General features: G+C 38.8%; 1 protein-coding gene across 3 annotated transcripts in view; it reads right to left on the bottom strand.

Annotated features, from left to right (window-relative positions):
• The window catches only part of stk3 (serine/threonine kinase 3 (STE20 homolog, yeast)), a 232,900-nt gene that overhangs the window by 151,739 nt on the left and 65,807 nt on the right, over positions 1–15,354 (bottom strand). For all 3 annotated transcript variants that reach the window (XM_007895083.2, XM_007895084.2, XM_007895085.2), the window contains one exon: positions 12,373–12,540. In XM_007895083.2, coding sequence (XP_007893274.1) covers positions 12,373–12,540 — 168 coding nt within the window. The remainder of the gene's footprint in view (positions 1–12,372; positions 12,541–15,354) is intronic.

Here is a 15,354-nt window from a genome sequence, read left to right as displayed (position 1 = left end):
ACAGAAGCTGATATCAATTGTGCCACTCAGTGTGTGAAATCCTCCTTACAACTAACTAGTTCCTCACATGGTCAGATCCAATGTAATACTCACTCACTTTATCTTATTCTAAAAAGTTTCCGACAAAAGTGGAAATCGATCGAAGTCCCTTTGTTAGGTGAAGCATTGTACCCTGGCCGCTTCAGACATTCTCACAAAGAATAAAAATTGGTCACTTAATAATAATAATAATCAATTTCTTCAGGAATGTATGTTCGGAAAAACTCTAAGATATAACTGAATTACATTTCCAAGGAAAACAAGAAGCGATCATTGAATCCACTTAAAAATGGTTTAAATTAACCACATTAAGCTCTCAGGTATTCTATGAAAGCAGACGGTTCTGCTGGTTGCAATTTCTCCAAATTTCTAGTTTCCTCTGAAGTGTCTCAATGGACTCATAAATTTCACTCACACTTTTCACACAACCGTTTCCAAGTAGCTTCCCTGATTACAGACGCATAGATTTTCTCAGGGTTCTTGTGGCTTAGTCCAGCGCATGTCTTGCAAAGTAGTCGCGAGCGTGGATGTCTTTGCAAGGCTAGAAACAGATATATTACAGCTGGCCCACACTGCAGCAGGATGCTGATTTCAAGGGGGAAAAAAACAAAACTGAGAGGGAATCTTTCTAAAAGTATCAATCTTTTATCAGTTGCATTGGGCTACCACTGTTTCACTTTATTCAACCTCATTCTTGGGATATGAAATGATGCTAAAGGGTGAATTTTGTATTTGGCTTCTGACCTTCTGCCATTACATCAGAGACAAAGAGAAGTTACATAACTCATCAGGGTGCTGTGCAGCAAATCAGATGAGAGACGACCTTGACTGTCTCAATACATTGTTGAAAACCTAACAAGGCAAAAGTCGCTGTCAAAGACTCAGCAAATTTCTAACAGCTGCAAGTCGTATTCTGTTTAAGGAAACGGATGTCACATCCTTCAATTTGGTTGCACTTTCTTCAGTGGGCTTGCAAATCTAAGAACTTCAAGCAAAACACCTCCAACAAGGGATTAGCAAAGTGCCCAACTTCCATTCAGGATTAGATTCACATGGATAAGTTGCATCAGAACTCAACATATTTTTTTCAGTTAAGGCAAAGCAGCAGATATTAATCTTCCATAAATACAATTTGTATTCAGTATAGACCTTTCATGTCAGAAAGACATTAGAAATAGAGGGGAGGTAACAGTAGAGGTGGCCGACCAGGAGCATATACAAGAGAGGTGAAAATTAGAAAAAAGTTGGGACACTGATTTTATCTTTAAAAAATTCTTTGAAAGGATATCTATAAAAAGTTTACTTCAACCAAAACATGGGATTGAGAAAGTAAACCCAGAACAATATTTAGATATACCCAGGCAGCAGAACAAGGGAGGAGAAAGGCATCAGGAAGAATTTCTTTACATATAGAGTGAACAATGACTGCAACAGGTTTACCAGGAAGGGGAGAAGGCAACGGAGGCCAGGATAACAGATTCATTCAGAAACAGCTGGAATGGGAAGGCGGTTGTGTAGGCATTCTGAAGGACGGGATCAAACAGACAAAAGGCTTTCTTTAACTATGCCTCTCTCACGATCTGAGTGTTACTTTGTCAGAAACAATTACCAGAGGCCAGTGGAAAGCAGAGCCTTGATGTAGCTTTGAAGGATAGTTGGGCGACAAACAAGACTCCAAGGATCTGCATCGGACTCCATGAGGTGGAGCGAGCACCCATACAGTTTGATGCAATCAATGCCTGAAGTGAGAAGGTAGTGACAAGAGCAAGTGGGACAGCCTCAGTATTGCAACAACAAATTACACTTGTGTAATAATAATTCTTGCATTTGATATTGCGCTTTTCACATCTTCTCGACGTCTCAAAGCGCTTCACAGAAGACTGTAAAGTGAATTGACTGTATATTTGTGGGTGAAAGCCAATTGCGCACAGTAGTGTCCCACAAACAGTCGTGGATTGAAAATGACCAATTTATTATTGTTTTGTTTTGGAGGGATTATTATTAGGCGTGTGGAGTAAGGAAACTTGCCCAAGGTTTCGCCCTGCCTGGAATTGAACCCAGGTGTCTCGCTTGCAAGCCGAGTGCTCTAACCACCGAGTTACAGGACTCAACGTGTAGCGTTCTTTACATTGGAAAGACGTTCCTGGACAGTAAGGTGTTTTGTACCCGAGCTGGGAGTTGGGGTCAGGACGGGTTGAGGACAGGGGGGAGGGTGACCAAAGGCACAGTCGAAGAGGAAGATATTTAGATGGGACTTGAAGGAGGCAAGAGAGAGGGGGTGAGGCGGAGGGATTACGGGACAGAGTTCCAGAGTTTGGGGGCAAAAATGCTGAATACCCAACCTTGAGAACGAGGGTTTTGTACTCGATTCTGAGGGATAGGGAGCCAGTGAACCTTAAGCGGTAAACTGCAACATATATGGGTACTAAATACGAGCAAGTCTTCCATACATATTTAATTTCAAGTTGAGCATGTTTGGCATTTCAATTCCAAGTTGATAGTCCTGTTCATTTTACAGCAAGAGAGAAAAAATGAAACAAAATGAATAATAATAATCTTAGCATTTGATGATAGCGCTTTATCGTGTGGTTGAGACCTCTCAAAGCGCTTCACAATGAATTGACTGTACATTTTGTGGGCAAAACAAAAGAAGGAAAAGTAAAACACAATTGAGGATAAAACAAAAAAGAAATTTAACGTGTTAATACCTATGCACAATATTCTTTTCACTTTTGTTGAAATCTTATTTTAAAACTTTATTTGATGTTGTATATTTCCCTCTTTCATCATCGTCTTATAATTTTTTTGCTTTGTCTTCTGTGCTTTTGTTCTGTGATCCAGCTGTAAAAACATTATTTATGGCTTGACTTGAAGAGGTTTTAAATCCGAACTTTTCCACCAGCGGTATATCTCCTCACATTTATTTGTTTAAACTTTGTTGGAAAGGTACATTGACGACACACCCAACAGAGTACATAAAATGTACAAAGTATAGGTAACAGAATATAACAGATGTCAATTCTACTTTGGTCATGGTATGAAACTTTTTCACAGATATCACAGTATTTTACTAAAGACACCATGTTCATGTTATAAAAAGAACATTGTACAAACCACCAATCTCAAGCCTATGTAGCTAAATATATCCTATTTTAATTAGGCGGAGAAAACCAAAACACGCAACAGCTATGCGATGCAGGACATCTGATATCAAATCAAATCCTTTTTCTTAGTGTTCCGTAACACAACTTGTTTAAATATCTGCCCCAAATGCTTAGATGTTTCATACACATCATTTTATTTCCTTTCATAATGCGCAACTAAATCTTTTTTAATTATCGGTAAAACATTCAAATATTCACAGTTTTTGCTCTGTAAAGATCAAACAAGATGGTGTTTGATCTTTACAGGTGGTGTGTGATCCTAACACCTAAATACTTTCTCCATTCAATGAATAAACCTAAGGGGCCACTTAGAAATAGTCTGTGTACAGGACAAGTTCAGGGTTGTGAATGGCAATTTTAGGGCAGACACAGGGAAGCATTTTTTTACAGAGTATAACCAGCAGCTGGAACAAGTTAACAGGTTGAGGCAAAGGCACCGAAGACCCCATTAAGAAACAGCTTAATACCATAATGGGAAAATGGTAAGGTTGGTGATCTGGACAAATGAGATCAAATGCGCATGTGTCCAATATTCAACTGACAAAATTAAGTAGGTTAAAGAGTCTTCTTCATGACACTTTTTTTATGATGACACAGTGAACTTTATCCTAAAACAACGGCTAAAGTAGTTGGTTATTCCATGTGGAAGGAAGTGAATATTTTACAATATTATAGATATATAATTGGCATTCCGCCCACAAAATAGTCAATCCACTTTACAGTATATCCTGTTAAGCGCTTTGAGACGTCTCAACAACTTGATAAGGAGGCATATCAAATGCAAGGATTATTAAAATATGTTCATTATAAACCTAATTACAAGTTTATAAATTTGGATCCCCCAACTTGGTGTGACACCTCACAATGCTCCAATGTACTGAGCCACTATGTCATAATAATCTTAATACAATTTTATTTTTAAAATCATGACAATTGTTTCAAATGTTTCTAGATTTCTATTCTGAGTGCAGTAGAAGATATTCTACACAATATTAATAATGCAATCTATGTTAACTTATCTGTGATATGGGTAAAAGAACGGTAACTTGAAAGGCTCTTGTTCAACAAGTTAAATCAAAAGCAGCAGCTACAGAGCAATAAGTGAAGGTATTTAACAAGAGTGCTGTATTTTTGATATGTACACTGCACCACTCTTTTAAGGAATATCCATGAGCAGAGCTTCACAGGAGTAATTGTCAAACATTTATTGAAGGTTATTATAATACATGCATTTTAATACAACACCTTAAATCAACTCAAAAGTGCTTCACAGGATTTCCTGTGAAATGAAGTGATTGCATATTTGTAGACAAACACAACGGCCAATTTGCTCATAGCAGTAATTATTGGTAAGGACAAAAGAAACATTCTTTGAGTGGTGCCGTGGGATCTTTAACATCCACCTCAAAAGATAGAGGAGACTTTTGTTTTGTAGACATTGCGACGGTAGCCACCTAATGTTTCAGCTCCCTTGTATCCGCTTTTCAACTTTTTACTACTGTACAGTTGATGTTTGCAAGTTACTGTGTGGAGAACTTTAGCTGCAGGCCCTTGTCTCACATGAAGAACATGTGGGAGCGTTTCTCAGATGCTGGCAGGGGGGGAAGAAAAGAGTCACAATGTATTTTAAAAAATCACTTCAGGCCGCAAACCTTTTTGGGATGTCAATCAGATAGGAGCATTTTGCATATCATTTGAGTTCCTAATTGTTTCTCTTCATTGTCCAAAAAACATCTCTGAGCTATCGTACTTCTTTTGCAGCTGACCATCAACGCTCATGAAGCAGTATCATCAGTGTTGAGACACTTTAAAATCTATCTGCAGGGTTTAGCTTTCCAGAAAACTGGCAGATGACTTATATCATTTCCAGATTGGTGTCCTCTTGATTTCAGAATTCCACCTGGCGTTCAGGAAAAAAAAATCTGTGACTGAGATGGTTTATGAACTTTAATGTCTGAATCACAACCTCATACAATTCTCATTTACTGCATATTCTCTAGCAGTACCTGTGTATCTATTACCACACCACGTGCACCCGCAAAAAGTAGTGAGTCCACTTTATAGTATATCCTGTGAAGTGTTTTGAGACATCTTCCTTATGTGAAAGGCACTGTACCAAATGCAAGGATTATTATTATGCTCAGAAAAAGTAACAGTATAACTAGGCTGGCCCTACAAAATGATCTGATTGCAGATAATTCAAGAAAAGGCCATTCACTGTGGTTCACATTCAAATAGTAGCGCTTCATAGCGCTTAATCGCTAGTAATTATACGCTAATTGTGAGCAGTTATCTGTAACTATACAGCAATTACATTCAAAAAGTGCTTAGCAGTAAAGTAGTTAACCCTTTAGTCCCACAACATTCAACAATAACATGATAGTCACTCCTTCAAATTTCAGAAAATTGAGGTAAAGGTGGGCTCAGAGGGTGATCAATGTCTAGAAGAGATTGCCAGGAAGGGTGGTTGAGCCAAAACCATTGGATTTAAAAAACAGTCTGATGCAGTAATGAGAGGAGAGTAGGGTGGGTGTTTTTGGAAGGATAAGATCTGATGGGCCGAAGGGCCTTCTTCATCCAAACCAATTTTGTGATTATATCCAGATGCATTTCTGGTTTCCTGTCAGCCTGGCTCAGTTGATACACTCTGACCAAAATTAACTCTGCTGTCTCCACTTCCTATATCCTCACCTCTTAAACCTCCTGCCTCACATGACAATCTCCACCTGCCCCTTGACTTCACCCCCACAAAGCTCTAGCCCACCAAGGCTGTCCTGCCCAGCTCAATCCAGTGTCTCCTTGACCCAGGTGCTGATCGTACCACCTGGGTTGTAATTTCGCAGAATCTCAATTAAGTCTTTTAACTTTGTGTCAAATAGTTTTGCCAACAGAACTCAAAAAATCATCTTGCAACGTTTTCTTCAGGCAATTTTGTTTGTATTTTTCATTCAAGTAGCTTTTTTTTAAAAAAACAAGGATATAGCTGAATGATTCTTTTGGATGTTACCCTGCGTGAGCGTCGCTATGTTGTTCTTTCTCAATATTAAATGCTTTCTGGTATTTCAAGATAATGCTGTCAGGTTAAGGGAGATGGTGGAAGCAGAAAGTGTTGATTCTTTCAAAAGCAAATTAGATAGATTTATGTTACGAAATAATATCTTGGGATACGGTTTATAGTTTGAATGACGTGTGCATTTAATTGCCAGGATGGTGGAAGGCAAACTGGATGGACCTTGGTCTTCTTTTGTCTAGAAATTCTTATGTTCTTAAAGTGGTTTAGAAATATCATCATTGGATTTCTTTTTAATTTGTCCACTTCTAGCTCAATTTCATTTTAGAAAACTGTAGAAGGTTTCTGTTTGACTTTATTATTTTTTATGGTCGTCATACTCATGAAAACAAGGATTTCAAACACAGAAACAAATGCAAGTTTGTTAAAACTACACAAAAGAAATTTGTGTATGAAAGATCAGTCTGAGATCTCCAGCATTTTGAAAGGAAACCTAACCCAATTCAAACACTTCTAAACTCTTGGACAGCCAATGCCTAAAATGTTTGCTCAAATGCAGAATTAAAAAATATATTTTAGAACCAGGCTTCAATTCTCTTTATAAGGTCTTCAAAAATATAAAAGCATGCAACAATTAAAGTGTATTAAATTCCATTTTACAGTGAATTTAACTATACACCGTGTAGCACTAGCAGTGGAAAACATTTGAAGTGGTTATGACATACGTAATGCAAGTTTTTTATTCAATTCATTTGTTCTTTAAAAACAGCTTGTTGATTTTTTTTAATAAATACATTTGAACTAATCTCTCAATTCTGCTATAAATCCATTGCTTACTTTAAAACGTGATTAATCAAAATAAAGGAAATCCATTCATCAACTCAAATGCGTTTCATATATCCTTTGTAATTGCATCTGAATCAGAAGAGATGAGCTCATGCACTTAATTGAAACCTCATTCTGATGAAGAAAAAGGGGAAGTCACTATATCCTATATTAGCCCCATTAGCATTTCATTAAGGTCATCAAATTGCAAGTACTTATGCCCTTAGCAGTATGCTACTTGATTACACTGGATTTTAAGATCATAACTTTATTCTGTAGATACAATCAGACCAGGCAAGTTTAAACTGGCATATTGACCATCCCTGCAACAACAACAATTTGCACTTATAGTGCCCTCCACGCAGGGTAGAGTCTCTGAGAGCTTAACAGTGGTGGAACCTGACTCCGAGCCAGGGGAAGGCGGAGAGATGGCCGTAACACGGTCGAACAGGAAAGTCTTCAGGCGGGACTTGAAAGAGGGGAGAGAGGGGGCAAGGCAGAGGGATTGAGGGAGAGTGTTCCAGTTTTGGGGCGTGGTGGTTGAAAGCACGACCTCCGATGGTGGGCGGAGGGGGCGAGGGACGAGCAGGAGGCCGGTCGGTGCCAGTCGAGCAGGGGAGTCAGGAGATCCGAGAGGTAGGGAGGTGCCAGGGAGTGAATGGATTTGAACACGAGAGTGAGGATCTTGAAGTCGAATGGGGTATGTGTAAGTATCTACTGTAAAACCTTTGTTATACTGCACTCCACCAACTTTCATTGCTGTTTCTGAACATGTGGCAAAACAGAGAAGAATACAGGTATCCATTTATTGGTCTACAATAAATGAATGAAAACAAGAACTGAAATTAAAAGAGCAGTATTTTCCAATAGTGGTGCTCATATAGAGTGGGGAGTGGGGACGGACCTTTAGTTTAGAATCATGAGGTAGCAGAGATAAACAAGTCAACCCGCAAGGAATGAATCGTTCTGCTTCATTTTCAATTTGTTCCAAACCACTTGCGAAATGACGAGTTAAAACTCGTCTCAATGCAGACCAAAAGTCTCATTTCAGGTTCCATCTTTGGTCTGCTTTCAGTTAGGTGACAATAAGGGCACGACAATCATTGTTATTGGATTGGAGGGGGTGGAAGAGAGAGTTTCCTCTCCTGATCACTACTCAGCAACTTTAACGGGAAGTACATGTGTAATATGTAATTCTAATTCTACTCACATTAGGTATAGCACCTCTCACATTGGGGGGGGGGGGTGGGAGGGTGGTGAACATCTCAAAGTGGGTTGTCCGTGTAAATGGACAAATAAAATTTATGTGTATGCCTAAACTCCTTCCGGAGACCCTTCGCCTCGCTCCATCTCTTCTTCAAGGTCTGTCTCAAGACCTTCTTCTTTGACTGCACAATTGGTCATCCTCCCACCCTCTTGGCCTCCAAGCCTCCTGAATCCAACTCTCAGCTCGGGTGCAATCCTCAACTATCCTGTGCCTTGTGACATCCTCCCAACACGAAAGGCGCTGTATAAATGCAATTTGTTTATATGTTTGTTAAAAATAGTGACATAATCAAAGTGTATTAGCAGTTTCAAGGAAATAGTGATTTTTGCACTTTCAAACTTAATTTTTCAATCAGTTGAAAAAAAAGTCATACTGGAGAGATTGTCAGGACAATTCTACAGATTTTTTCTTTGGTCAGCCAGGTGTCAGACACACAAGGAAACCCATCACCAAGCTGAGTATCCAAACCAAATAGAGCTCCATGCATCCCACCCATAAATGGAAATTTCAACACCACAGACGTTTTAACCATACAGTCCTCAATGCATGACAAAAAGCACAGATACTCCCACGGGAATGCAAAATCTCTGACACTCAACAATAAACAAGATGCTATCCCTCAGGAACACCAACCTTCAGTAGAAAGTGGAAGGGCCAGTTCAAAATCTTCCATCAGAAGCTCCAAATATTCCACTTAACCTTGCAGGAAGCCCAACGCAAATGGAATTGCAGTCAAAACGGCACACTCCTGCACATATGTTGGCCATTTGGATATTTTAGCTGAAGAACTCAGAAGGCAATGAAAACCATACTTAATCTATCTGGCCCTCAAGCCCAGACACATGCCTCTTCAGTCTGTTGCTGGCAAGCAAGAGACCTCTCACTCCCTTCCTATAACTTGCAGCTAGCCCAATTCTCACCTTTAGCTGCAGGAAGGTATATGCACCAGTTGGAGCACAACCCAATACTGCCCATAAGAAACATGCAGTTAAGCTACCGCTGGGACATTGCCAAATCTGAGATCTAACCCTGGAATGCACCTAAAAACAGAAAACCATCAAGATGTGCTGGGCCCTTGACAGCAAGCCTTTGGCAAGAATTTCTCCCTTAACCAACCCTTACCTACAATCACAGGTGGTCTGAGACCAACCAGTGCATGAAAAGGTCCTGAACCTCACAAGCTGGCCAAATGGCAAGGAGCATTATCTATTTGAACAGCCCCCACTCGCCCCTCCCACCCTACCTCAACTAAGCCTTTGCCAAGTAAAAAGAATCCTGTTAGAGAATGTTACATACAAGTACTACATGGTTTTTTGGAAGTATACTCGAATGGTCAAAAGGCATCTACTCATTCAACAATAACAATTTGCATTTGTATAGCGCCACTCACGCAGGGAAGGTCCCAGACTATGTATAACATCAACACTTAAAGCTTTCAGCTATATTAATTAAATGTCAACGTACTAATTCTATTCATCAAGTGTTTTTTTAAAAAAAAGTGGCAAATTATTTCTTGAAGTTCCTCCTGCATTATTTATATGTCATACAGATCGGTGTTCAAGGCTATAAAAACCACAGTTGTGTGTTTTGGCAGATACAATGCATTCTGGAGAACTCAAAATTAGATTAAAGCATGAAGGTTCTGCAGACAACAGGAAAGAATGTAATGATCAGTCCTCCATTAATTAGGAGATGTGAGCTAAGAGATTTCATACAGATAGTCAATGGATTGCACATTGCAATACATTGCAGCATAGTGAATCAAAGAATAATTCCTCTACTTTTTAAGTACAGCATTTCTGAAAAAAAACATTTGAGCTAAGTTTCAAACAATTTTATGATCTTGAAACCAGGTTAGGGACAATGTGTGATGCTTCACCTTATTTTATTCTCTCTAATAGGGGTGAAATATTTTTACTTGGCAGAGGCTTAGTCTGGAGATAGGGGGTGTGGGGGGAGTTATTCATTACAGGCGATTTACAATATTCTATTTCAGCTACTGTAATTTAGTTTAGTAGACATTTCCCAAATACGATTTATAAAAGCAAACTGGGTGAGAAGTAACTTTAAAAATTAGAGACAAATTCAGTAAAGTACAGAATTTTAAAGTGAAAATAAAACAATTTTGGCACACAAGCATACAATGAAACACATACAGTGTGCAATCTAAAACAAATCCAGAAACTGGTGATATTTTGTCCCTTAACGTGGTGAGAAGTGATGTTTTATCAACCTTCCAGATATCTGTGGTATAATGTTAGCTAGAAAAATTCAGTTGAAGTAACATTTCATACATGAATAACTTCCTGTATGAACATAAACTCATTTACCTGTGGAGAGAACAACAACTTGTATTTATATAGCATCCTTCACGCCGGACAGAGTCTCAGAGCACTTAAAGAACTCTTTACCTATTCATACAGTTTCAGCCAAGTACTATTTTAATGTCCTGAATGTTGGTAATTTCTATCCAAATTGCTTTATGCTTCTCTCCTCCTTCTATTATATTCTCCAGTATCAATAATATCATTCCCCTGCCCCGTTCTCTACTTCTGAAACCTTTAGCTCGGATTTAAGTAACCCAACTTTTTTTGCTCTCCTTCAAGTCTTTACTGCCTTTCAGGACTTCATTGCAACACTTAAATTCAGGCCAGGTCTGTGGCAGCGAGGAGAGGTTAAGCTTGTTGGACTGCATCCTGCTTGGTGAAACATTTGCAGGTAATGGCGCCATATAGCTAACAAAGGAAAGAACCTACTGATACTTAGGTGCCTTTGTAGATATGCCAACAGGCCCAGAGCAAAATAGGATGCAAAACTATTCCACTATGCATTCCACGTTTAGAATAGACGACCACAAACCTCCAACTGGTTCCAGGAAAAGCATGAAAATTAGCCTATACTTTCAAGCTTGCCTGCACCAATTGTACACCATAATTATGACAAAATACAAAAGCATTTACATTTTCCCAGCCTTCTTATGAAGTCAGATCAAATAACACTGGAAAAACAATGAGTGGAAAAATTGCCACTCAAATATATGTATTTATTTTCTAACCACAGCAGCTTAAAGATATTGAAAGAATATGTGTGACAGTCACAAATATTACCTTTTAAACATTGTGCATAAAACACTGTAAACCACGACACATTGGACATAAAATACTATGAACACTATGGTACACTGCAATTTCTTAACCAATAATTTAGGTGACAGCCTGGCTCGGATGGTAGCACTCTCACAACTGAATCAGAAGGTTGTGGGTTCAAAGCTCACATCAGGACTTTGAACCCATACAATCTTGGGTGACAATCCAATGCAGTGCTTGTGGTGTGCTGTATGGTTGGAGGCACCATTCTTCGTATGAGACATTAAACTGAGGGCTTATCAGTCTATTCAGGCCGTGATATGTTAAATGTGCCATGGCACTATTTGAAAAGAGAAGGGAGTTTCTCTTAATGTCCTGACCAACAAAAAGTGTCCTGACCTCTGATGAAAATCTCAACGTTGGGAGAACTTCTCAAAGCGCTTCACATGATTTACAATAAAGTGTAGTGACCACGTATGTTGTAGGCGAACGTGGCAGCCAATTCACAATATCCTACGAACATCCATGAAGCGAATGACTGATTTTCATCAGAGGATTGTTGGTCAGGATGTTGAAACTCCCTTCACTTTTCAATGATGAGTAATTCCAGTGTATTTTTAGATAAGTTATAAATATCTTCTCAACTTCTCAATTAAATTCCTTTGTCGTTTCTGCATCTCAGTTTACATCCTGAAGCGTGTGTGATTTAAGTCGTGGACGTAACACTAACAAAGCAGAGATCCTAAGTATATGGAAAACCCCCCAAATCCCTTTGATAGAGAAACATATACCAGGGTTCTTAAGAGTGATGTGGGAGAAGACTTATGAATCACTAACAGTTATTTCCCTACCATGCTTCACCCTTNAAAAAATCACTAATCACGTTTACACCTAGCACCTCTTGGAATGCGAGTTACTAAAAAGTGTAAACACATTTGTAATTCCCATAGTGAATCTGGTGAAACTGTTCGCCATCCTTACCCTCATTGGATGGATGTCTGCGTAGGGTGGTTTGCCTTCTGACATTTCAATTGCCGTGATACCCAGCGACCAGATGTCTGCCACACAATTATAGCCAATTTCTTGAATCACCTCTGGCGCCATCCAAAATGGTGTTCCGATCACAGTGTTGCGTTTTGCCATTGTGTCCTGTAAGTAACATTAAATCTCGTTGTAATGCTAGTCACCGGAACATTTGTAAATCTCATCACACAATATTAGTAAACTCTTACAAAGATTCTTTTCAGTTGTAAATTTTGACCTCTGTAAAAACGTTTAATAATGTGCAACAACAAATTTCCATTTATATAGGACCTTTCACAAGGCATTGAGCAGTCCAGGATTTGTAGGAGGGAAAGGTAAACTTATTTAAAAAACAAGTTAACGAGTACAGAAGTTACACAAAATAAAGATTTGCTTTGATCTTTTTAAACACTATAGACAATAAGACCACGTCTCTCTTCCCCCCTTCTTCCTTGTTCAGTGTCTTTGTGAAAACATTTTCCTATGTAATGTGCATTAAATGCAAGTTGCTGTTGTTTACTATGGGATCTATTATGTGCTGTGTAGAAACTACATGTAAACTACACTAAACCATAGGCAAATTTCCTTACTTCACATGCCTCTGTTTACCTAGTAGTAAACAGGAACTCAGTTGTTAGTCGATTGGTGGATTGAATTACGTGGGTAGTAATCTCTCAAAAAAAATTGGTCAATCAATCAACGACTGTTTGTGGGACACTACCTTGCACAATTGGCTACCGTTTTTCGCCCACAAAATATAGTCAATTCACTTTACAATATATTCTGTGAAGCGCTTTGAGAAGTTGTAACAACATGATAAGGTGCTATATCAAATGCAAGGATTATTATAAATATATAAACATCTGAAGACTATTGTGGAATTTATCAGATTATGTTATAAAAGTAAATTTGAACCTTGTGAAACCTAGCTGAGAGATGATAGAGTTTTGACTGCTAAAATAGTGCAGGCAGCTTGCATTTGCCTGCATTTATGATTCAGCATTGGATTCAGGAAACTGCTGCTCTTTCATCCACAATATGTGCAGTCCTGTCATCACCTGTATGTCCCCACTCAGTAAGCATCTGTTTCCAATTGTAATTCACACAAAGAGTTAGCTCAATCTACAAGTGCCTACATAGAATACAAAGGAATATTCAGTTCTGGAATATGTGTTTTTGCGCACGATGCAAGTGTTTGACTGAATTTGAATGCTTTCTGAATTTATGGCTACCGTACTTCATATTCCTACTGCTTTATAGCAGTTGGTATTGACAATTTACCAAAATATTTACAAACAATACTTCAATACGTATACAAACTATAAAACATGTAGATTGTGTAATTCTTGGAGCCACGATCTGGGTCTCCAACTAGCAAAGGAGTAAAGAAAGTGCAACTTCCACAATCTCCAATTAGAGTAGAATGAGAGGGAGGAACCAGAATCTTCCCCAACAGTGTACCCCATAAATCCTTGCTCGACATGTGAATGGTAGGACACTGCAATTCATGTTCTTGGTATGTTCTTATCTCCACCCTTTCTATACTGAAATTCTGCAGGCTACTACTAGCCTCACAAGCCCTATCAATCTTCAGTCTTGGTCAGAGGCTCCTTTGAGATCTGACGAACAAGCTAGCTACCAAGGTGGTTCAGTGAGTTTGAGGGAGAGAGAAAGAGACAGTTTGTGGGGGGGAGGAAGGAAAGAGATTGGGGAGTTTTTACGAGGTGAGAGCCAGAAGTAAGGAAACGTTGGCAGGAGCCAAGGGGGATGGCTTCAATCTTGTTCATTTTCAGTTGCAGGAAATTGTGTTTCATCCACGATGACTATCGGGTAAGTGGATAGATCCGTAGTCATGGAATGAAGAGTGGAAATGGAAAAGTAGATTTGGATATCGCCCACAAACATGTGAAAGTTAGCCCCTTGTCTGTGGAAAGCATGTAGGTGAAGAGGAGAGATAAAAATATAGTCAATTCATTTTACAGTATATTCTGTGAAGTGCTTTGCGACGTCTTCAAATGCAAGTATTATTATTGTCCTGATGTATAGCACCCACTCTCCAAAGCTTTTCTGAACAAGGGAATAATGTCTCATCAACCTTCAAAATGTAGAACTGTTGAAATCTAGCAGTCCCTCAACACTGGTTCTGATAAAATAGCAAAGGGAGTAATTGTTAAAGATTACTTGATTTTAAAAACATTAAGCTTTCAGCTGGAATTTAACATTATTTGCAAGATTAAAAATAGTGGAAAAGGAACTATTAGAAATAACTTGCATTGAGTGTCAGGCTGGCTCATTGGTAATCTCACCTGAGGCAGAATGTTGTGGGTTCATGCCCCATGTGGGGTCTTTGAGTTTATAGTTCAAGTTAATAATAATAATAATAATCCCTCCAAAACAATAATAAATTGGTCATTTTCAATCCACGACTGTTTGTGGGACACTGCTGTGTGCAACTGGCTGCTGCGTTTCGCCCACAAATATACGGTCAATTCACTTTACAGTCTATTCTTTGAAGCGCTTTGAGACGTCGAGAAGACGTGAAAAGCTCTATATCAAATGCAAGGATTAGTATTATTATTAAGTTGACACTCCAGTGCATTGACGGGGAATGTTACATTATCAGAGGTGCCATCCTTCAGTGAGACATCAATCAAAGATCTCATCTGTCTTTTCGGGTGTATGTTAAAGATTCCACGACACTAATTCAGAAAGTGAAGTGACTCGTTTCAAACTATGCCCCATCAATTCCTCTATCCATCAAATGTGAATCATCTCCAATGTGTCCACGCCCTTTTAAAGATAGTGTCCAAAATTGAAAAAGACGTTGAAAGAGGGTAGACCAACCACAGTTATCAAATGCTTCTGAGATGCTTGCTAGTCTTGTTGATAATGGTTTCATATTAGAAGTACTTTCAGTGAATGTCGGAAGTGCTTCACAAA

Source organism: Callorhinchus milii, unplaced genomic scaffold (assembly GCF_018977255.1).
Source record: "Callorhinchus milii isolate IMCB2004 unplaced genomic scaffold, IMCB_Cmil_1.0 Scaffold2, whole genome shotgun sequence".
Lineage (NCBI taxonomy): Eukaryota > Metazoa > Chordata > Chondrichthyes > Chimaeriformes > Callorhinchidae > Callorhinchus > Callorhinchus milii.
The sequence above is the reverse complement of the archived record's forward strand: the minus strand, read 5'-3'. Positions and strand labels throughout refer to the sequence as shown.